At 42.9% G+C, this 24637-nt stretch overlaps 1 protein-coding gene across 1 annotated transcript in view; it reads left to right on the top strand.

Annotated features, from left to right (window-relative positions):
* The window catches only part of LOC121544253 (otoferlin-like), a 39995-nt gene that overhangs the window by 10669 nt on the left and 4689 nt on the right, over positions 1 to 24637 (top strand). Inside the window, exons 8-36 of the mRNA XM_041854167.2 lie at positions 565 to 751; positions 1395 to 1581; positions 2384 to 2607; positions 4448 to 4556; positions 5038 to 5224; positions 5681 to 5801; positions 5938 to 6038; positions 6799 to 6889; positions 7098 to 7214; positions 7470 to 7622; positions 7812 to 8001; positions 8327 to 8451; positions 8633 to 8767; positions 9962 to 10123; positions 10368 to 10487; positions 10730 to 10891; positions 11153 to 11315; positions 11473 to 11543; positions 11650 to 11682; positions 11842 to 11973; positions 12083 to 12158; positions 14100 to 14212; positions 16657 to 16794; positions 17326 to 17463; positions 17706 to 17833; positions 18083 to 18253; positions 18546 to 18706; positions 18958 to 19100; positions 20939 to 21027. Coding sequence (XP_041710101.2) covers positions 565 to 751; positions 1395 to 1581; positions 2384 to 2607; positions 4448 to 4556; positions 5038 to 5224; positions 5681 to 5801; positions 5938 to 6038; positions 6799 to 6889; positions 7098 to 7214; positions 7470 to 7622; positions 7812 to 8001; positions 8327 to 8451; positions 8633 to 8767; positions 9962 to 10123; positions 10368 to 10487; positions 10730 to 10891; positions 11153 to 11315; positions 11473 to 11543; positions 11650 to 11682; positions 11842 to 11973; positions 12083 to 12158; positions 14100 to 14212; positions 16657 to 16794; positions 17326 to 17463; positions 17706 to 17833; positions 18083 to 18253; positions 18546 to 18706; positions 18958 to 19100; positions 20939 to 21027 — 3927 coding nt within the window. The remainder of the gene's footprint in view (positions 1 to 564; positions 752 to 1394; positions 1582 to 2383; positions 2608 to 4447; positions 4557 to 5037; positions 5225 to 5680; positions 5802 to 5937; positions 6039 to 6798; positions 6890 to 7097; positions 7215 to 7469; positions 7623 to 7811; positions 8002 to 8326; positions 8452 to 8632; positions 8768 to 9961; positions 10124 to 10367; positions 10488 to 10729; positions 10892 to 11152; positions 11316 to 11472; positions 11544 to 11649; positions 11683 to 11841; positions 11974 to 12082; positions 12159 to 14099; positions 14213 to 16656; positions 16795 to 17325; positions 17464 to 17705; positions 17834 to 18082; positions 18254 to 18545; positions 18707 to 18957; positions 19101 to 20938; positions 21028 to 24637) is intronic.

The following is a 24637-nucleotide window of genomic DNA, read 5'->3' as shown; positions in this document are numbered from 1 at the left end:
AGCATTCAAAATGTAACAGGTATTTTTGGGTGGGTGTCAGGGAAAATGTATAGAGTAAAAAGTACATTATTTTCTTTAGGAATGTAGTGAAGTAAAAGTAAAAGTTGTCCAAAATATAAATAGTAAAGTAAAGTACAGATACCCCAAAAAACTACTTAATTTGTACTTTAAAGTATTTTTACTTAAGTACTTAACACCACTGGAAAAAGCAGTAATACTGTTGTAGTAATGAACCATAACCAACATATTACTTGGGATATGAGTGAGAAAAGTAGTAATTGTAGTTGTAAATTACCCAACAAAACGTTGCTTAGGGCCCGCAAGAGGCTGACTACATGTGTGGGTATGGATGTGGGTACGCAGACCCGCGAGCCATTGCGGCCCCTCATGATGAGTTCAGATTTTTTGTGGCCCCCACTACTATCAAAGTTGCCCCTCCCTGCTCTAAAGAGCCCTGCGAAAGATCTCCCCTCTCACAATTCTTGCTTACTTTCTATTGCTGTTTTAGTCATAGAGATGCAACACAGTGTGTTACAAGTGTTCTCTTTAATTCTGTGGTTTCAGTAACCTCCTGTTACCTGAGGGGGTTCCCACGGAGCGCCAGTGGGCTCGCTACTATGTGAAGATCTACCGAGCCGAGGGCCTTCCCAAGATGAACACCAGCATCATGGCTAATGTCAAGAAGGCTTTCATAGGGGAGAACAAGGACCTTGTGGACCCTTATGTACAAATACTGTTCGCTGGCCAGAGGGTAAGTTATAGCACTGTTCTGGTGCTATGCTATGTTACGTTAAACAATGTTATGTTATGCTATGTTACTTTAAATGATGTTATGTTATTCTATGTTATGTTAAACTATGTTATGTTATTTGTATTTATTAAGGATCCCCATTAGCTGCTGCCAAGGCAGCAGCTACTCTTCCTGGGGTCCAGCAACATTAAGGCAGTTATATACAATAAAAAATATTAAATGACATTACATTTCATAACACTTTTCATAACACATTAAGTGTGTGCCCTCAGGCCACTACTCTACTACCACATATCAACAATACAATATCCATGTGTACGTGTGTGTAGAGTGCGTGTGTTATCATATGTATCTATATGCGTGTGTCTGTTAAACTATGTTATGTTATTCTATGTTTATGTTAAACTATGTTATGCTACGCTATGTTATGTTAAACTATGTTATGCTACGTTATGTTATGCTACGCTATGTTATGTTATGCTACGCTATGTTATTTTATGTTATGCTACGCTATGTTATGCTATGATATGTTATTCTATGTTATGCTACGCTATGTTATGCTACGCTATGTTATGTCATGCTATATGCAATGGGCACAACTTGTTTTATTGTAGTGTCTCTCTGGACTGCTTTGTGATCCCAGGGGAAAACATCTATCCAGAAGAGCAGCTATGAGCCCATCTGGAACGAGCAGATCATCTTCACTGAGATGTTTCCACCGCTCTGCAAACGCATGAAGGTCCAGATCCGAGACTCAGACAAAGTGAACGACGTGGCCCTCGGAACACACTTCATTGACCTGAGAAAGATCGCCAATGATGGAGACAAAGGTGCTTCAGTGGAGAAATGTTTTCGTTTCTTTTTTTTGTGTTTCATTTTTGATATATTTGGTGTTTGTATAAAGCAGGGCTCTCCCAGCCTGTTCCTGTAGAGCCCATCCCTCCTGTAGGTTTTCACTCCAACCCTGTTCCTGGAGAGCTACCCTCCTGTAGGTTTTCACTCCAACCCTGTTCCCGGAGAGCTACCCTCCTGTAGGTTTTCACTCCAACCCTGTTCCCGGAGAGCTACCCTCCTGTAGGTTTTCACTCCAACCCTGTTCCCGGTGAGCTACCCTCCTGTAGGTTTTCACTCCAACCCTGTTCCCGGAGAGCTACCCACCTGTAGGTTTTTGCTCCAACTCCAGTTGTATCTATTAAATCAACTCACAACCAGCCAATGATTAGAATCAGGCGTGCTAGATTAGAGTTGGAGTGAAAACCTACAGGAGGGTAGCTCCCCAGGAACAGGGTTGGAGTGAAAACCTACAGGAGGGTAGCTCCCCAGGAACAGGGTTGGAGTGAAAACCTACAGGAGGGTAGCTCCCCAGGAACAGGGTTGGAGTGAAAACCTACAGGACGGTAGCTCCCCAGGAACAGGGTTGGAGAGCCCTGGGGTAGAGTCAAGTCAAGTGTAATGAGTCCCAGCTGGACCAATTTGGAGAAGTATTACCTCATGAAAAGTCTGACCATGTTTAACCAACCGAGAGATGCGTTTTAACAGTGTGTGGTCCGGAGTTGGCTGTGTTAGCGCTCCAATCTCCAAAAGCAATTGCAAAGTTGCCATGTTCTTAACACCCATACCCTTCTCTGCCAGGCTTCCTTCCCACCCTGGGTCCGGCCTGGGTGAACATGTATGGCTCCACACGTAGCTACACCATCATGGACGAGCACCAGGACCTGAACGAGGGTCTGGGGGAGGGGGTGTCCTTCAGGGCCCGTCTGCTGGTCAGCCTGGGTGTGGAGATCCTGGACACCTCCTCTCCGGAGGTCATGAGCTCCACCGAGGTCAAGGTGGAGGGGGTGCCCAACATCTCAGAGGTGGGTCTCACACACACACACGCACACACACACACACACATACATACACACACACACGCTCTGTCTCTCTCTCTCTCTCTCTTTGTCTCTTTCTCTCTCTCGCTCTCTCTCTCTCTCTCTCTTTCTCTCTCTCTCTCTCTCTCTTTCTTTCTCTCTTTCTTTCTTTCTTTCTTTCTTTCTTTCTTTCTTGGGTGAGTGCTCAAGCAGACAAACCCTCCTACAGTGACTGACACCTCACAACAACAGGTCATTGCGGTGCAATCAGACTAAATTATTCATCATCTTTATTTAGCTGATCCTTGATGCTACATTATTAACTGACTGTTTCCATCGATAGAGGTCTTTTATGTGTTCAGACAATGTAAGTCACAGAGCCGATAGAGCGAGGGAGCGTCTATCTAACCGTCACTGGTCTTTGCCAGATCCTGGACCAGAACTCTGCATGCACCATATTTCCATACTCATCATGGCAATACTCACCATAGTCTCATATATTTTGATACATCATACACCATATTATACACGTTACAGCATTCTCAAACCATACATTATATATACAAAAATATGTGGACACCCCTTCAAATTAGTGGATTCGGCTATTTCAGCCACACCCGTTGCTGACAGGTGTATAAAATCGAGCACACAGCCATGCAATCTCCATAGACAAATATTGGCAGTAGAATGGCCTTACTGAAGAGCTCAGTGACTTTCACCGTGGCACCGTCATAGGATGCCACCTTTCCAACAAGTTAGTTCGTCAAATTTCTGCCCAGCTAGAGCTGTCCCGGTCAACTGTAAGTGCTGTTATTGTGAAGTGGAAACGTCTAGGAACAACGACGGCTCAGCCGCGAAGTGGTAGGCCACACAAACTCACAGAACGAGACCACCGAGTGCTGACATGCATAGCGCGTAAAAAAGAATCTGTCCTCGGTTGCAACACTCACTACAGAGTTCCAAACTGCCTCTGGAAGCAACGTCAGCACAAGAACTGTCAGGAGCTTAATGAAATGGGTTTCCATGGCCGAGCAGCCGCACATAAGCCTAAGATCACCATGCGCAATGCCAAGCATCGGCTGGAGTGGTGTAAAGCTCGCCGCCATTGGACACCAGTGGAAATGCGTTGTCTGGAGTGATGAATCACGCGTCACCATCTGGCAGTCTGACGGAGGAATCTGGATTTGGTGGGTGCCAGAAGAACGCTTCCTGCCCCAATGCATAGTGCCAAATGTAAAGTTTGGTAGAGGAGGATTAATGGTCTGGGGCTGTTTTTCATGGTTCGGGCTAGGCCCCTTAGTTCCAGTGACGGGAAATCTTAACGCTACAGCAGATAATGACATTCTCTACGATTCTATGCCTCCAACTTTGTGGCAACAGTTTGGGGAAGGCCCTTTCCTGTTTCAGAATGACAATGCCCCTGTGCACAAAGCGAGGTCCATACAGAAATGATTTGTCGAGATCGGTGTGGAAGAACTTGACTGGCCTGCACAGAGCCCTGACCTCAACCCCATCGTTGACTGCAAGCCGAATCGCACAACATCAGTGCGCAAAGTCATTAATGCTCTTGTGGCTGAATGGAAGTCCCCACAGCAAAGTTCCAACATCTAGTGGAAAGCCTTCCCAGAAGAGTGGAGGCTGTTATAGCAGCAAAGGGGTGACCAAATTCATATTAATGCCCATGATTTTGGAATGAGATGTTCGACGAGCAGGTGTCCACATTCTTTTGGTCATGCAGTGTACATCTAGTTATCACATATGAGGGTTTCCATTATGATCTTTGTGTCTCCATCCATCAAGAATACAATGTATATCCGTGTTAATTTTTGTGTCTCTCTCCATCCAGAGTGCCACAGGGAAAGTGGAGGAGTTCTTCCTCTTTGGGGCATTCCTGGAGGCCACCATGATTGACAGGAAGATCGGGGACAAACCAATCTGCTTCGAGGTTACAATAGGTTGGTACCTTCAATAGCTCAGCCAATGAGCCAACATGACATCATCCTCTATGAGGAAATAGCAAGCATTTTTGAAACGGTCTGTTTGAGGTGGGGTTTGTGAAGTTTTTTTTTCTCTAATTTATGCTTTTGCCACAAATACAAGTATAGGATGAGTCAACAACATTATTTAGGTATGAGTTAACAGAATATAACTTTTAAAAGTGAGATTTACGCTGGACAGTTACTTTAAGACTAGTCCTGGGTTTTATAGTCTAGGACTAGCCTCAATCCGTCCCTGAGAAACCATCCCTCAATGAAGATTCTCCATTGACAATTCTTTCTAATCCATTACTAGGCTTAATCTGGGTCCGGGCCTCCATCCCAATCTGCCCAGGCCTCCATCCCAATTCTTTCTAATCCATTACTAGGCTTAATCTGTGTCCGGGTAACCAACCTTTGATTTATATCGGCATATTTTAAACGTGCGTCTTTTAACCAGGTAACTATGGTAGCGAGATTGATGGTGTGACCAAACCCAAGTCGAGTAGCGGGAAGAAGAGTGGGGGAGACGGAGATGAAGAGGAGACAGAACTGATCCATGGATCCAGTGATGAAGAGGAGGAAGATGAAAATGACCTGGTCTCAGTGTCCACCACCCCGCCCATGAAACCAGTCATCACCGACAGGTCAGATCCCAACAGACACATGACATGATAATGACCTGGTCTCAGTGTCCACCACCCCGCCCATGAAACCAGTCATCACCGACAGGTCAGATCTAGGGTTGCAAAATTCTGGGAACTTTCAATAAATTCCCTGGTTTTCTAGAAATCCTGGTTGGAGGATTCCGGATTTCCTGCTTATTCCCTCCTGATCCAGGGAATTCTCCAACCGGAAAATTAGGGAATTCATTAAAAGTTCCCAGAATTTTGCAACCCTTGTCAAATCCCAACAGACTCACTGGCAGAGTACCCCAGCGTGCCAAGCTGGTTAAAAGGAAGTTAGTTCTGGTTGTGAACTAGTTCTAATGACAATCATTTCAGCTAGTTTTCCTGCTGGGATTGTTGTTTTTTCTGCAACTGGATCGTACGTTTCTCTAGGTCAGGTTTCATTCTCTCTTTTTATGCATCTCAAACCTTCAGAAACTATTTCCACCTGCCTTACTTTGAGAGGAAGCCGTGTATTTACATCAAGAGCTGGTGGCAGGACCAGAGAAGAAGACTGTACAATGCCAACCTTATAGACAACATTGCCGATAAACTGGTGGGTCAATCAATCACTGTTACTCAATTGAAATGTGTAAGAACGACATTAGTAAAACATAATAAATAGTTATATTACCAACATTCTTAAAACATCAGAGTAATGTTCTATCATGTCTGTAACACTGTGTCAACAGGAGGAGGGTCTGAACGATGTTCAGGAGGTCATTAAAACTGAGAAGGCCTATCCTGAACGCAGACTGAGAGGGGTCCTGGAGGATCTCAGCAATGGATGCAGGTCTCTACTGACCCTTTAACCCTACTGAGTTCCTACTGGCTCTATACTGATCCTTTAACCCTACTGAGTCCTACTACTGGCTCTATACTGATAACACTACTGAGTGCTACTGCTGGCTCTATACTGATAACACTACTGAGTCCTACTTCTGGCTCTATACTGATAACACTACTGAGTTCCTACTACTGGCTCTATACTGATAACCCTACTGAGTCCTACTACTGGCTCTATACTGATAACACTACTGAGTTCCTACTACTGGCTCTATACTGATAACACTACTGAGTCCTACTACTGGCTCTATACTGATAACACTGCTGAGTCCTACTACTGGCTCTATACTGATAACACTACTGAGTCCTACTACTGGCTCTATACTGATAACACTACTGAGTCCTACTGGCTCTATACTGATAACACTACTGAGTCCTACTACTGGCTCTATACTGATAACACTACTGAGTCCTACTACTGGCTCTATACTGATAACACTACTGAGTCCTACTACTGGCTCTATACTGATAACACTACTGAGTCCTACTTCTGGCTCTATACTGATAACACTACTGAGTCTTACTGGCTCTATACTGATAACACTACTAAGTCCTACTACTGGCTCTGTACTGTCTTACTCAATTCCTTGTTTTTAGGAGGACATTGTCTGTATCCAATAAGCTCTGATCTAAAGTAGTGTACTATATAGGGAATAGGGTGCCATTTGGAACGCTGCCATTGACTGACATTTAATCATTTTTTCTAGTCAATTTCTGACTCTGGCTAACAAGGACCAGAACCAGACTGGGAGGACCAAGCTGGACAAAGAGAGACTCAAGTCCTGCATGAGGGAACTGGTACGGCAAACATGATCTATGACTGTAGTGTTTTTATATATGATTCTCTGTCACATATTACACCCAGTCCTGGACTAGTCCTGGACTAAAAAGCTATTTCTACTGAGCCTGCTTTTAGTCCAAGACTGGGCTTTGTCTGTGTCCAGGAAACAGGCCATTCGTGTGTCAGTGGTAAAAAGTGTACTTGTCTCATTGTGTGTGCTTGTAGGAGAACATAGGTCAGCAGGCTAAGACCATCAGGACACAGGTGAAGAAGAACACAGTGAGGGATAAGATCAAGATGGTGCAGAACTTCCTCCAAAAGCTCAGGTTCCTAGCTGACGAGGTAAGTCAGGAAGGGGTATATATGTATGGTACATATACAATAGTTAATCAATCTAAAGCTATTGATTCCATTCCAGATGTCTTTGTTCATCTTTTTTTTCCTTTATATTATGTGTATATTTGTTGAATGGTTGTTATTGTTGTTTTAACCCTGTTTGCACTACACATTTCCCAATTGGGACAATAAATATATTTGAGATTGATTGATTGGTTGATTGACTGGCTGATTGATTGAATCCTCTATGTGTAATTGCAGCCTCAGCACAGCATCCCTGACATCTACATCTGGATGATGAGTAACAACAAGCGTATCGCCTACGCCCGTGTCCCCTCCAAAGACATCCTGTACTCCGGGGTGGAGGAGGAGACTGGGAAGGACTGTGGCAAAGTCAAAACCATCTTCCTTAAGGTCTTTGAATAGTTATTCTACGTCCAAAACCAAAGCCTATTTCCTCTTCCAGTGTGTGTTTATTGATTTAGCTTGAAATCCCCCAAAAGTAATAATTACAGCCATTCCCTTTTCAGTTTTAACTTGTTTTGAACCACTGCTGGTGCGTCCATCTGATTTTCCTTCATGTGTTTGCCTCATCATGCCCAGCTGCCTGGTAAGAAGGGCTTTGGGGCAGCTGGCTGGACAGTGCAGGCTAAGACAGAGATCTACCTGTGGCTGGGTCTGAACCGTCAGAGGAAAGACTTCCTGTCTGGTCTGCCCAACGGCTTTGAGGAGAACAAGATGCTGAAAGGACCTGGCTCGCAGTCTGCTCCCCCCATCAGCCTCACATACATGAGTAAGAGGGACTGATAAATGCTTACATTATCAGCGGTCTAGACACATGAGTAAGGGAGATGGTGATGTCCCATGCATGTGCCACACATATCCACATATCCATAGAAACAGAATGAATAGAACGGACAAATCCCTCAGATTTACCCTGGTGGTCTCGGATCGGTCGGTGCTTTATAGCAAACTCCTTATGGTGGTTGTCATCCCTGACGTTCTTCAGGGAGCGTATTTTCTAGTAGTTCTAATTCTATTCACATATTGTATCACTACGAAGAAGGGAAGCTAGAGAATCCCATTGATAAATGCTTATCTATCTCCCCCCTCCACAGTGAAGCAGATCTTCCAGCTGAGAGTGCATATGTACCAGGCTCGCAGCCTGTTTGCGGCAGACAGCAGCGGCCTCTCTGACCCCTTCGCCAGGGTCTTCTTCTCCACACACAGCCAGGTCACAGAGGTAGGACAACTAGATTTGTTTGTTTGTTTATTAATTTTTTTAAATACAGTGATTCCATGAATATAACTTTCTATCATCTTTCAAGTAATTTAAGAATCAGTATAAGAATAACAGAATGGTGAACGAGAGTAACAAGATGGTGAATGAATGAATGAATTAATTAATATCATTCTCTGCCCAGGTGCTGAATGAGACACTGTGCCCCACCTGGGACCAGCTGATGGTGTTCGACAACGTAGAACTGTTCGGAGAGGTCGGCGAACTCAGGGACGACCCTCCTATAATCGTCATAGAAATCTATGACCAGGACACGGTGGTAAGCATGATGCCTGGTTAGAACCCAGACCTCTCTTTCCTTGCTGCTCCAGTCCTCTAAGTAACATAAAATGAGTCTCTGCATTTCAATGAGATCTTGTAGATACAGTAGTAGGTGCTTTGTTAGCATCATTTTTAAATAATGTTGCAACTTACATGTTTATCTGATTTATATGAATTATATTTGAAAGAATGTATATGTTTACTCAACTGATGATCTTATATCTATTCCTGAACATAAACACCATTGTTTTGGATGACCCTGGCTCGGGATAAGTAGAGTGTGAATTTCATTCTGATTGAAGTCTTGGAGTAGTGGATGAGAGCATTATGCCCCAAGGCAGGGCTCTCCTAGCCTCGTATGAACCATCCTGATCTCGCGAGCTGATGTTCTGTTTCGCGAAAACAGAATGTAAGCTCGCGAGATCAGGATCATTCGTACGAGACTAGTGCTCTCCAACCCTGTTCCTGGAGAGCTACCCTCCTGTAGGTTTTTGCTCCAACCCCAGTTCTAACAAACCTGATTCAGCAATATGGAATCAGCTTATCAACTAGCTAATTATTAGAATCAGGTGTGCTGAATTAGGGTCGGAGCAAAAACCTACTGGACGGTAGCTCTCCAGGAACAGGGTTGTAGAGCCTTGGACCAAGGCATGCAAGAGGTATAAAAGATTTAGCTGGAAAGACACATTCACTGGACATCAGCCTTACCCCTCTTGCATTCCTTCAATGGAAGCTTTTTGCTTATGCGGTACAGTGGTTATGTTTGGGTGTCATTTCCATTATTTTTTTGCCTAGTCCCAGATCTGTTCTGAAGTGTGTGTGTGTATAGCTAACTCCTAAAGTCAAGTTGGCAAAACAGTACAAACAGATCTGGGACCAGGGCTAGTTTATTTTCATTGTTCTCCTGTATTATCTTGAGCTTTGAAGCATGTGCATTGTCAAGCCATGCTTCTTTGTTGGGTAAAGCTAATACCATACTTAACCTATTAATGAATGATGTGGCATGAACACCCTCTATTGTATGTGAACACAGGCCAATTTCTTCGGATTGTAGATAGTACAGTATTACAAAGAGACCATTCTTTCAAATATTTAAACCTTAATTCATAATTGTGGACGTGGTGTGGTCCTTGATTTATCAAAGCAGGTTCAGGGTTATATGTCTTCCTGTTATGTTATGATGTGACTCCAGGGCAAAGCAGAGTTCATGGGCAGGACCTTCGCCAAGCCCATAACCAAGATGGCTGACGAACACTACGGACCTCCACGTTTCCCTCCCCAACTAGAGTACTACCAGATCTATAGGGGGAACTGCACCGCTGGAGAGATGCTGGCAGCCTTCGAACTGCTGCAGGTGAGCCTGGCAATAGATCAACCTCAACATTATTTGTCCCAAAGTGGAGGGAAATTGATTGTGGGACAAATAAAGGTAGAAGTTGAACAAACGTTTACTTTCAAAGTTTTTGTATTCTGAGATTTCCTAGGTTAATAATAGTAAAACTAAATATTATTTCTGCCAGTCATGTGACAATAGATTATTTGATTAGACCTAAATGAATCAGTAATGTTGATGTCTGTAACGTCTGTTAATTTTTCAGATTGGTCCGCATGGTAAAGCTGACCTGCCGCCCATCGACGGTCCTACAGACATGGACCGTGGTCCCATCCTACCTGTCCCTCTGGGCATCAGACCAGTCCTCAGCAAGTACAGGATCGAGGTGGGAGTTAACCTCCTCTTGGTGTACAGGAAGTGTAGCTGTCAATATTGCTGTAACATTTAGGAAATGCTTATGTACTGCTTATGAATGGGTTATGAATGGGTTATGAACGGGTTATGAATTGGTTACGAATAGGTTATGAATATGTTATGAATGTGTCATGAATGGGTTATGAATGGGGTATGAAGGCCTGATGTAGGTACCCTTTAAATAAAGTATTACTGAATTGTTCCCTTTTCCAGGTGCTGTTCTGGGGCCTCAGGGACCTGAAGAGGGTCAACCTAGCCGCGGTGGACAGGCCTCGTGTGGACATAGAATGTGCCGGTAAAGGGGTCCAGTCTTCCCTGATCCAGAACTACAAGAAAAATCCCAACTTCGGCACCCTGGTTAAGATGTTTGAGGTGGTGAGTTCTCTTTAAAGTCATTCCATCATTCACCTGGTTCTCGCCTGATGACAACCAAAATATGACGATTTTCCCATGACGTTGTGATGTCGTCATGAAAACTAAATCTTTACCTTACTGTAACAGAGATCAGTTGGTTTTAATGTGATTATATCAAGTCTTCTCAACCAGAAAACCGTTTTTCCAACCAGGAAATGACACCATTAAGATGCCATGTGCCAAATGTGGCCCATTCATTTACTGTGAACTTATGTTCTTCAGGATCTGCCTGAGAATGAGCTGCTCCACCCTCCCCTGAACATCAGAGTGGTGGACTGCAGAGCGTTCGGTCGCTACACCTTAGTGGGGAACCATGCTGTCACCACATTACGCAAGTTCATCTACCGGGCAACAGACAAGCAAGCCAACAACTGGAACACTGAAGGTACACACACATGCACACACATACACGCACACGCCCGCACACACACACACACACACACACACACACACACACCTCGCAGTGCCCTTGCACTTTGCAAAGGTCGGGAAGATAAATGATTTGTACCACTGATACTCATGCAGTCTTTCTCCTCTCCCAGAGGAGATCATTGTCAACTACGAGCCAGAGCCCTCCATCAAGAAGATGGAGACCATGGTCAAGCTGGACTCTGTAAGATCTCACACCGTTACATTAATGTTAACTTGAATAATAAACTTGAATAAAACATCCTGAGTTGTAATATAGCTGATATTATATGTTTTGTGGTGTTTTTCAGGGGTCTGATGCGGTGGTTAAAATTGAGGTAAGCGTTACGACGTTGATCTGGAAATGTCTCTGTTTCTCAATGTAGGGACAATGTTAAAAGCATTTGTAGGGTGACGGTTTATTTGTTAAGTTTGTACAGTAGTTTAAAATATAAAAAAAGGGCAATTGCAACCTGTAATCTAACCTTACATTGATGTTGTAGGAGGATGAGAAGGGAGGGAAGAAGAAGAAGAGGAAGAAGGGAGGAGGAGACGAGGTGGAGGAGGAGGAGTTTGATGAGAGCATGTTGGATTGGTGGTCAAAGTACTTCGCCTCGATCGAAACTCTGATGGAGGTGAGGCCATCCGTGAAAATGGCATTGTTATTTCGTTTTTCCTTTAACATTATTATCATTTTATGGCTACTGTGTATTTGATATTATTGGTTTGTGTGTGACTCGGTAGATTCTCAAGGCTCAGGAGGCAGCTATGGCGGACGCCGAGGAGAAAGAGGACCAGGATATTTCTGCTGAGGGTGGAGGTAACAAATGCAATCCTACACTGTGGAAAACACCAGAGAGGCAGATCTAGAACATCTAGGATTTATCTATACAGATTTCTATGTATCATCAATATGTTCTCATGTTAAGGTTGCTGATGTCTGTTAATTTGGTAGAGATTGAAATGTAGATACCATAGATACAGACAAACCTTAAAGTCTTGTAGATGGTCCAGCATAATCATGAACCTTTGCATATTGATCATTGGACTTTAAAGTAGAATGTTATTATTGCAGTCGAATGGAATTATCAGGTTGTGTGCTATGTCCACTTTCATGTACCTACTATCCTGTATGTGTTGTCCTCTTAGAATCAGGACAACCCCTACTACTAACCCTTCCCATGACCCCTGACCTCTGTCATAGTTAATCTCTGCATACATTAACACAGACATGAACCCTTCCCATAATCCCTGACCTCTGTCATGAATCCATGATTTCCATCACTTCAACTGCATATCTATTACCATTATGCCGGTCATGGAAGTTGTCTATGTAAAATATGAACAATGTGTAAAACACACATAAATAGTTAAGGATAGCTTTGAATTAACATGATACATAAAACAGTTTATATAAAACTAACAAACAAATATTTTTGAATCCCAAATGCACTATTGTGCAGAGATTGTGTGCAAAGCTAAGCTTATGACCTATTGGCTAAATGTTGTCCTAGCTATTCCGAAAGGTCTGTTGCACTGGCATTCACTGTATATACTGTTCACAGAGGCGATTTTAACATGAACATATTGGTAGGGCAAACTTAATCAACAAAGCTCATGATGTGCATCGAAACCAGCACAATCCCAACCCTAAAAATGAGTTTTGAGCCGTTATAACGTTTGGGTTATGATCTGTTTATGGCTACTCCCCACATCTTTAACTCTTATTGCACGGAAGTCCATGGTAGTCGCATAGTATTATAGAATAAACTAGCTAGTAATCAGTCTGCAATATTGCGACACTGCATACGTCTGCCTGTTACAAAGGGGCCCGGTTAACAATATGTAACGTTTGTAACGCTATTCCCTCGCGTCATCTATTGCACAGTTCCAGTTCCATCAAATATATTTATAACTAACCCTTCTTCTACATGTGGTTCAATGGGTATTACAGTCTGCCATCAAACATCAACAATAAGACTGGTAGCCTATAGGGTTTTATAGCTAGCCTACCTCAAAACAGAGACCCTGCTCCATGACCCACCACCAACCACTCCACTTGAATCTTCTTTTCCAGCTTACTTTATTTTAATGGATGGACATATTTTAAAATGTAGGTGGCTAACGAGCACCAAGACGTTTTATCTCGACATTTCCTTCATACAGCTAAGTTTGAAAGTGATTTGCTAGGAGATAGCTAAGCTTGTCGACATGTTTCAGCTAGCTAAGTTACCTAGGTTGAAGACGTGGTAACAGTGCGTGGTAAACAACTAGCTAGCTATGAAGTTGAAACATCTGTCTAATCAAAGTTACCGGGCCTAAGATGTTGATTTATCTGGCAAGCTCTCTTAGCAGGTGCTGCGGTGATGTAGTATCCCCATGAGTGACAGCACCCTTAGCCAATCACGCGCAACCAGAGAAAATCAATGACGCTTATGCTCTGTAATTTCTCTGTCTGCCACTCCACCACGAGCGAGGCTGAAACAGCTGCCTTTAGGAGCTTCCTTAGTCAATGAAAATTTACCAAAACAAGAATACAATGGGAAAGCGACCACGTATACTTTATTAGATCAAACAATTCTTTAAATAAAATTCAATTGGGTGCTAAAATGTTATATTGTTGTGACATGAAATAACAGAATTGCAAATCTCCTGGATAATGGTGGGGCTCAGCCACACCTGCGCCCACGTGATGCATCGCCACTGACCGTTCATATTCAGTTTTCACCCCTCACCCCTCACCCCTTGTCCCTAACCTCAGATATCAAACCTGATGACTCTCCTGTCAAAGGAAAGAAAGGAAAGGGAAAGAAGGACAAGAAGCGGCCTGGAGAAATACCAGAGAAGAAGAAGCACAAACTCAATGAGCTGCAGGTATGTGGCTACTCAACACCACCCAGCCAGCAAAACAGATTACAGTGCCTTCAGAAAGTATTCATACTCCTTGACTTACTCAACATTGTGTTGTGTTACAGCCTGGATTCAAAATGGATGTAAAAATATATGTATATATATTCACTCATCTACACAAAAAGTGAAAACTTAACAAATGTATTGAAAATTAAATACAGAAATATCTCATTTACATGAGTATTCACATCATTGAGCCAATACTTTATAGAAACACCTTTGGCTGCGATTAACTGCTGTTAGTCTTTGGGGGGGTGTAAGTCTAAGAGCTTTGCACTGAATTGTACAATATTTGCACATAATTCTTCAAGCTCTGTCAAGTTTATTGTTGATCATATATGTACATACAGTACCAGTCAAAAGTTTGGACACACCTACTCGTTCAAAGTTTTTTTTTTTTTTTTTTTTACAATTTTGTACATAATAGTGAAAACATCAAAACGATGAAATAACACATATGGAATCATGTAGTAACCAAAAAAGTGTTAAACAATTCAAAATATATTTTATATTTGAGATTCTTCAAACAGCCACCCTTTGCCTTGATGACAGCTTTGCACCCTCTTGGCATTCTCTCAACCAGCTTCATGAGGTAGTCAGCTGGGATGCATTTCAATTAACAGGTGTGCCTTCTTCAAAGTTAATTTGTGGAATTTCTTTCCTTCTTAATGCATTTGAGCCAATCAGTTGTGTTGTGACAAGGTAGGTGGGGTATACAGAAGATTGCCCTATTTGGTAAAAGACCAAGTCCATATTATGGCAAGAACAGCTCAAATAAGCAAAGATAAACGACAGTCCATCATTACTTTAAGACATGAAGGTCAGTCAATACGGAACATTTCAAGAACTTTGAAAGTTTCTTCAAGTGCAGTCGCAAAAACCATCAAGCGCTACGATGAAACTGGCTCTCATGAGGACCGCCACAGGAATGGAAGATCCAGAGTTACCTCTGCTACAGAGGATAAGTTCATTAAAGTTACCAGCCTCAGAAATTGCAGCCCAAATAAAAGCTTCACAGAGTTCAAGTCACAGACACATCTCAACATCAACTGTTCAAAGGACACTGTGTGAATCAGGCCTTCATGGTGGAATTGCTGCAAAGAAACCACTACTAAAGGACACCAATAAGAAGAAGAGACCTGCATACACACATGCATACATACATACACATTGCTAGACAGACATTTTCAAGTCTTGCCATAGATTTTCAAGCTGATTTAAGTCAAAACTGTAACTAGGCCACTCAGGAACATTCAATGTTGTCTTGGTAAGCAACTCCAGTGTATATTTGGCATTGTGTTTAAAGTTATTGTCCTGCTGAAAGGTGAATTTGTCTCCCAGTGTCTGTTGGAAAGCAGACTGAACCAGGTTTTTCTCTAGGATTTTGCCTATGCTTATAGCTGTATTCTGTTTTTTTTTATCAACAAAAAAACTCCACAGTCCTTGCCGATGACAAGCATACCCAGGACATGATGCAGCCAAAGAGTGGTTGTGTTGTGTTGGATTTGTCCCAAACATACTGTATAATGCTTTGTATTCAGGACGAAAAGTTAATTTCTTTGCCACATTTTTGCAGTATTACTTAAGTGCCTTGTTGCAAACAGGATGCATGTTTTGGAATATTTGATTTCTGTACAAGCTTCCTTATTTTCACTCTGTCATTTAGGTTAGTATTGTGGAGTAACTACAATATTGTTGATACATCCTCAGTTTTCTCATATCACAACCATTAAACTGTAACTGTTTTAAAATCACCATTGGCCTCATGGTGAAATCCCTGAGCAGTTTCCTTCCTCTTCGGCAACTGAGTTAGGAAGGACGCCTGTATCTTTGTAGTGACTGGGTGTATTGATACACCATCCAAAGTGTAATTAATAACTTCACCATGCTCAAAGGGATATTCAGTGTCTGCTTTTTTTATTCTTACACATCTACCAATCAGTTCCCTTTTTTGCGAGGCATTGAAAAACCTCCCTGGTCTTGGTGGTTGAATCTGTGCATGAATTTCACTACTCGATTGAGGGACCTTGCAGATAATTGTATGTGTGGGATACAGAGATGAGGTAGTCATAAAAAGTAATGTTAACCACTATTATTGAACACTGAATGAGTCCATGCAACTTATTATGTGACTTATTGAGCACATTTGTACTCCTGAACTTATTTTGGCTTGCCATAAGAAAGGGGTTGAATACTTATTTTTTATTAATTTAAAAAATGTTCTACAAACAAAATTCCACTTTTACATTATGGGGTATTGTGTGTAGATCACTGACACAAAATCTCAATTTAATCCATTTTAAATTCAGGCTGTTCAAAACAGAAGTCTGGGCAAATACTGTATATTCTTTCTTTCTTTATTTTCATGATTTTACTGTATAGAGCAACTTTTTGTATTTCCTCATTAGGTGTACCCGAAGGAGTTGGAGAAGGACTTTGATAACTTTGAAGACTGGCTTCACACCTTCAACCTGTTCAGAGGGAAGGCTGGAGACGACGACGACCAGAACATGGCGGATGAGGACAGGATTATTGGCAAATTCAAAGTAAAACCCCTTTCACACAGATGGCCTTCCCTTCTTCTTTGTCGGAGACGGAAGAGAGAAGGAACTAGCCTGGTCCCAGATCTTCATGTGCTGTACATTAGATTCTGCCGTAGTTGTTCAATGACTAAAGGAGTTGTCTATAGGAGTTGTCTATAGGAGTTGTCTATAGGAGTTGTCTATAGAGTTGTCTATACAGCATACAAATATCTGGGACCAGGTTAGGAAGAATCAGTATTGAGCATACAGCATCCATTATTTTGTTGAATACCACACCCCACCCAATCCTGATATAGTGATGTGACATGAAATAACAGAGTTGCATGCAAAGGGTAAGCCAACACGAAACACAGCCCTTATTTTAAGGGTTTCTAAAATCCCCTGTGGGAAAAATGAATGGAACCATTTCCCTGTTTGACCACTAGGTTTTATGGGTATTATGACACCTTCACTGTGGCGCTCTATTTCAGTTGAACGCATCCCCCCCCTCTTTCCAGAATCTAAAACAATTGTGCATGTCTGTTTGTGTTTCAGGGCTCTCTGTGCATGTACAAAGTGCCGGTGTCAGATGAGATGCAGAGGGAGATGGGCTTCGACTCCAACATGGGCATGTTCCAGAACATTCCAACCAATGACCCAATCAACGTTGTAGTCCGGGTCTATATCATCAGGGTATCTACACAACACAAAACTACACTACACTGTCTACACTACACTGCACAACACTACACTACACTACACTGCACAACACTACACTACACTGTCTACACTACACTACACTACACTGCACTGAGTACAACTTACAATCCTAAATATCAGAATTAATCTTGGAAGCTACAGATTAGACTATCCTGTGATTATTAACATGTAATGTCTTGATTGTCAAATAAAACAAAATAACATATTTTCTAAAGGCAACTGATCTGCATCCAGCGGATATCAATGGAAAAGCTGATCCGTACATCGCTATCAAACTGGGAAAGGCAGACATCAAAGACAAAGAGAACTACCTCTCCAAACAACTCAATCCTATCTTTGGCAAGTAAGTGGAGAAACTCTAAAAACAATATTTCGTCCATTTCCACTAACATTCATGATGTCGTAGTAGAATGAATTTATCCTTGATATGGCCTTAATTATTAATAGCATACGAGCTAGCCAAGTAATTTACTCTGACTGGCACTACTTGTATAATTATAGCTTGCGCATTTAAAGTGTAAACATGTTGAAAAGAATAACCATAAGTTATGACAAAAGACTTTAAAAAAGTCATTTATTTTGAACCCATCAGATCCTTTGACATCGAAGCCACATTTCCCATGGACTCCACACTAACAGTGTCAGTCTATGACTGGGACTTAGTGGGCACTGACGACCTGATTGGAGAGACTAAACTGGATCTGGAGAACCGCTATTACAGCAAGCACAGAGCCATATGTGGCCTCCCATCCAAATATGCCATGTAAGTACTATTACAGTAGCCTGACGACTCACACATATGGCCGGAGCAAGGAGTCTGGATAGCCAGGCAACTATTACAGCAAGCACAGAGCAAAATGTGGCATCAAATCCATGTAGGTGCACCCTCTCTTTTGCCTATAAATATACGTACAACACAGGATCCTGTATATGATCCAATTCAGGATTTACCTAGGATCCTTACCTAAAGGATTCATAAATAAATACCCAATATTATCTTAGAACTGTGAGGCATTCAATTTGTTTGTCTCCATCTTTGTTTTTCGTCTCTGTAGCCATGGCTACAACGTGTGGCGGGATCCCCTGAAGCCGACCCAGATCCTGGCCAAGCTGTGTAAAGAGGGCAAGCTGGACGGACCCCACTACGGCCCTGGAGGACGGGTCAAGGTGGCCAACAGGGTCTTCATGGGCCCAACCGAGATTGAAGATGAAAATGGTACTGTATAGAGTACAACACAACAACATTACCTGAAATGCTTTCTACCCTCCCATGTTGGTTACTGTACCCCCAATCACATTTTGCTCTGCCTGTCTGAAGTACCCCCTCATGTACAACTGATCATATAGGTCTATGTTCTTATGAGCTTTCCCTGTGGGTAGGCCAGGTAGTACTCGACTAGTGTAGTACCCCAGGTTGACAATTACTGCTGTACTGTCTGTCTGGGTTGGTCTGGTGATGCTCTTTAGGTCTGAAGAAGCAGACGGATGAGCACCTGGCCCTGACGGTGCTAAAGCACTGGGAGGATATCCCCAGGGTGGGCTGTAAACTCATCCCAGAACATGTGGAGACCAGACCACTCCTCAACCCTGACAAGCCTGGCATCGAACAGGTAGTACAAGGTTGCCTTTAAGGCTGTGCTTGCTAACTGCCTGAGTGCCTGCTTCAGTGTTTCAAACGATCTATCTGGTGAAAGTAGTAGAGTACAGTAAAGTAAAGTTGACACATTTTCCATGTGAAGGTAGGCCTGATTGATTAGGTTTGATTGCTGTGTAGTTCAATTGTACAGTGGGGAAAAAAAGTATTTAGTCAGCCACCAATTGTGCAAGTTCTCCCACTTAAAAAGATGAGAGAGGCCTGTAATTTTCATCATAGGTACACGTCAACTATGACAGACAAAATGAGGAAAAAAATCCAGAAAATCACATTGTAGGATTTTAATGAATTTATTTGCAAATTATGGTGGAAAATAAGTATTTGGTCAATAACAAAAGTTTCTCAATACTTTGTTATATACCCTTTGTTGGCAATGACACAGGTCAAACGTTTTCTGTAAGTCTTCACAAGGTTTCCACACACTGTTGCTGGTATTTTGGCCCATTCCTCCATGCAGATCTCCTCTAGAGCAGTGATGTTTTGGGGCTGTCGCTGGGCAACACGGACTTTCAAAAAAAAAAATAATAAATCCAACTCCCTCCAAAGATTTTCTATGGGGTTGAGATCTGGAGACTGGCTATGCCACTCCAGGACCTTGAAATGCTTCTTACGAAGCCACTCCTTCGTTGCCCGGGCGGTGTGTTTGGGATCATTGTCATGCTGAAAGACCCAGCCACGTTTCATCTTCAATGCCCTTGCTGATGGAAGGAGGTTTTCACTCAAAATCTCACGATACATGGCCCCATTCATTCTTTCCTTTACACGGATCAGTCGTCCTGGTCCCTTTGCAGAAAAACAGCCCCAAAGCATGATGTTTCCACCCCTATGCTTCATAGTAGGTATGGTGTTCTTTGGATGCAACTCAGCATTCATTGTCCTCCAAACACGACGAGTTGAGTTTTTACCAAAAAGTTATATTTTGGTTTCATCTGACCATATGACATTCTCCCAATCCTCTTCTGGATCATCCAAATGCACTCTAGCAAACTTCAGACGGGCCTGGACATGTACTGGCTTAAGCAGGGGGACACGTCTGTCACTGCAGGATTTGAGTCCCTGGCGGCGTAGTGTGTTACTGATGGTAGGCTTTGTTACTTTGGTCCCAGCTCTCTGCAGGTCATTCACTAGGTCCCCCCGTGTGGTTCTGGGATTTTTGCTCACCGTTCTTGTGATAATTTTGACCCCACAGGGTGAGATCTTGCGTGGAGCCCCAGATCGAGGGAGATTATCAGTGGTCTTGTATGTCTTCCATTTCCTAATAATTGCTCCCACAGTTGATTTCTTCAAACCAAGCTGCTTACCTATTGCAGATTCAGTCTTCCCAGCCTGGTGCAGGTCTACAATTTTGTTTCTGGTGTCCTTTGACAGCTCTTTGGTCTTGACCATTGTGGAGTTTGGAGTGTGACTGTTTGAGGTTGTGGACAGGTGTCTTTTATACTGATAACAAGTTCAAACAGGTGCCATTAATACAGGTAACGAGTGGAGGACAGAGGAGCCTCTTAAAGAAGTAGTTACAGGTCTGTGAGAGCCAGAAATCTTGCTTGTTTGTAGGTGACCAAATACTTATTTTCCACCATAATTTGCAAATAAATTCATTAAAAATCCTACAATGTGATTTTCTGGAGAAAAAAATGCTCAATTTGTCTGTCATAGTTGAAGTGTACCTATGATGAAAATTACAGGCCTCTCTCATCTTTTTAAGTGGGAGAACATGCACAATTGGTGGCTGACTAAATACTTTTTTCCCCCACTGTATCTCACCCCATGTTTGTCTGTGTGTTTCTCTTTGTGTAGGGGAGGATTGAGATGTGGGTGGACATGTTCCCCAAGGATATGCCTGCACCTGGACCGGCCATTGATATCTCACCCAGGAAACCAAAGAAGTATGTTCTAGTACAATGTAATGTGCTTTAAAAAAACATTTAGTAAGAGAATTTGCAGAGTGAAATAAAAGTTATGATGAATGTGCATTGTCCCCCAAATTACATTTGGCGTAGTCAGCAGGATTAGATATCAGTAATACTGTATATTAGTGGGGCAAGGGTCAGCTGTTTGTTCACCCGCACCCACCCGCAATTGCTAATAACAGATCCGCAACCCCCCGACTATATGTGATAAAGTGAAAATCTGAGGCCCGCACCCGACCCTAACACGCTAATACATAAAATGCGCTGTAGGCTAGTCAGACGGCGAATTTGAAAGGGGGTGTTTTTGCATGATTTTAGATATGTTTCTGCTAATAATTTCCAACATTTTGGTAGTCAACTTGTCTATAGCTAGATATCAATTTTTTTATTTAACCTTTATTTAACCAGGTAAGCCAGTTGAGAACAAGTTCTCATTTACAACTGCGACCTGGCCAAGATAAAGCAAAGCAGTGCGATAAAAACAACAACAACACAGAATTACATATGGAATAAACAAAAACATACAGTCAATAACACAATAGAAAATAGAAAATCTATATACAGTGTGTGCAAATGTAGTAAGCTATGGAGGTAAGGCAATAAATAGGCCATAGTGCAAAATAATTACAATTTAGTATTAACACTGGAATGATAGATGTGTAAATAGAGATACTGGGGTGCAAATTAGCAAAATAAATAACAATATGGGGATGAGGTAGTTGGATGGGCTAATTACAGATGGGCTGTGTACAGAGTGGTCCTCTGTAGCTCAGCTGGTAGAGCATGGCGCTTATAACGCCAAGGTAGTGGGTTCGATCCCCGGGACCACCCATACACAAAAAAAATAAAAATAATGTATGCACACATGACTGTAAGTCGCTTTGGATAAAAGCGTCTGCTAAATGGCATATTATTATTATTATTATAGGTACAGTGATCGGTAAGCTGCTCTGACAACTGATGCTTAAAGTTAATGAGGGAGATAAGTGTCTCCAGCTTCAGAGATTTTTGTAGTTCGTTCCAGTCATTTGCAGCAGAGAACTGGAAGGACTGGCGGCCAAAGGAGGTGTTGGCTTTGGGGATGACCAGTGAGATATACCTGCTGGAGCGCAGACTACGGGTGGGTGTTGCTATGGTGACCAATGAGCTAAGATAAGACGGGGATTTGCCTAGCAGAGATTTATAGATGGCCTGGAGCCAGTGGGTTTGGCGACGAATATGTAGTGAGGGCCAGCCAACGAGAGCGTACAGGTCACAGTGGTGGGTAGTATATGGGGCTTTGGTGACAAAACGGATGGCACTGTGATAGACTACATCCAATTTGCAGAGTAGAGTGTTGGAAGCTATTTTGTAAATGAAATCGCCGAAGTCAAGGATCGGTAGGATAGTCAGTTTTACGAGGGCATGTTTAGCAGCATGAGTGAAGGAGGCTTTGTTGCGAAACAGGAGGCCGATTCTAGATTTAATTTTGGATTGGAGATGCTTAATGTGAGTCTGGAAGGAGAGTTTACGGTCTAACCAGACACCTAGGTATTTGTAGTTGTCCACATATTCTAAGTCAGACCCGCCGAGAGTAGTGATTCTAGTCGGGCGGGCAGGTGCAAGCAGCGTTCGATTGAAGAGCATGCATTTAGTTTTACTAGCGTTTAAGAGCATATGCAGCTTCTCTTCTGTCATTATACACTGCTTAAAAAAATAAAGGGAACACTTAAACAACACAATGTAACTCCAAGTCAATCACACTTCTGTGAAATCAAACTGTCCACTTAGGAAGCAACACTGATTGACAATACATTTCACATGCTGTTGTGCAAATGGAATAGACAACAGGTGGAAATTATAGGCAATTAGCAAGACACCCCCAATAAAGGACTGGTTTTGCAGGTGGTGACCACAGACCACTTCTCAGTTCCTATGCTTCCTGGCTGATGTTTTGGTCACTTTTGAATGCTGGCGGTGCTTTCACTCTAGTGGTAGCATGAGACGGAGTCTACAACCCACACAAGTGGCTCAGGTAGTGCAGCTCATCCAGGATGGCACATCAATGCGAGCTGTGGCAAGAAGGTTTGTTGTGTCTGTCAGCGTAGTGTCCAGAGCATGGAGGCGCTACCAGGAGACAGGCCAGTACATCAGGAGACATGGAGGAGGCCGTAGGAGGGCAACAACTCAGCAGCAGGACCGCTACCTCCACCTTTGTGCAAGGAGGAGCAGGAGGAGCACTGCCAGAGCCCTGCAAAATGACCTCCAGCAGGCCACAAATGTGCATGTGTCTGCTCAAACGGTCAGAAACAGACTCCATGAGGGTGGTATGAGGGCCCGACGTCCACAGGTGGGGGTTGTGCTTACAGCCCAACACCGTGCAGGACGTTTGGCATTTGCCAGAGAACACCAAGATTGGCAAATTCGCCACTGGCGCCCTGTGCTCTTCACAGGTGAAAGCAGGTTCACACTGAGCACATGTGACAGACGTGACAGAGTCTGGAGACGCCGTGGAGAACGTTCTGCTGCCTGCAACATCCTCCAGCATGACCGGTTTGGCGGTGGGTCAGTCATGGTGTGGGGTGGCATTTCTTTGGGGGGCCGCACAGCCCTCCATGTGCTCGCCAGAGGTAGCCTGACTGCCATTAGGTACCGAGATGAGATCCTCAGACCCCTTGTGAGACCATATGCTGGTGCGGTTGGCCCTGGGTTCCTCCTAATGCAAGACAATGCTAGACCTCATGTGGCTGGAATGTGTCAGCAGTTCCTGCAAGAGGAAGGCATTGATGCTATGGACCGCCCGTTCCCCAGACCTGAATCTAATTGAGCACATCTGGGACATCATGTCTCGCTCCATCCACCAACGCCACGTTGCACCACAGACTGTCCAGGAGTTGGCGGATGCTTTAGTCCAGGTCTGGGAGGAGATCCCTCAGGAGACCATCCGCCACCTCATCAGGAGCATGCCCAGGCGTTGTAGGGAGGTCATACAGGCACGTGGAGGCCACACACACTACTGAGCCTCATTTTGACTTGTTTTAAGGACATTAAATCAAAGTTGGATCAGCCTGTAGTGTGGTTTTCCACTTTAATTTTGAGGGTGACTCCAAATCCAGACCTCCATGGGTTGATAAATTTGATTTCCATTGATACTTTTTGTGTGATTTTGTTGTCAGCACATTCAACTATGTAAAGAAAAAAGTATTTAATAACATTATTTCATTCATTCAGATCTAGGATGTGTTGTTTAAGTGTTCCCTTTATTTTTTTGAGCATTGTATGTTGCCCTAGAAGACTAAATAAACCCTTGCTAATCAGAATAATGTCAGAAATCGATAGAATGAATGCTTCAATCTAGTTGACATCGGTAAAGTTTTCTCTGTCATCTCTGCTTCTTTAGTGGAGCAAAGACGTTTAGGGACCGGGGAGAAAATGCAATAACTAAAAAAACTAAAGAAATAGAAAGCTGTGAAAATGACACAAAATGTTTCTGATAAGATTTCATTTCAGCTTGGATGGGTATTTTACAATATGTGGTTGAAATACTATCAGCTTTTATGATGCTGACAAAGATAGCACCTCATACAGATGGTATTTATCTGCTCAT

The sequence above is a fragment of the Coregonus clupeaformis genome, chromosome 29 (genome assembly GCF_020615455.1).
Source record: "Coregonus clupeaformis isolate EN_2021a chromosome 29, ASM2061545v1, whole genome shotgun sequence".
In the NCBI taxonomy this organism is placed as follows: Eukaryota; Metazoa; Chordata; class Actinopteri; order Salmoniformes; family Salmonidae; genus Coregonus; species Coregonus clupeaformis.
Note: the sequence above shows the minus strand (reverse complement) of the source record. Positions and strands in the feature narration are given on the sequence as shown.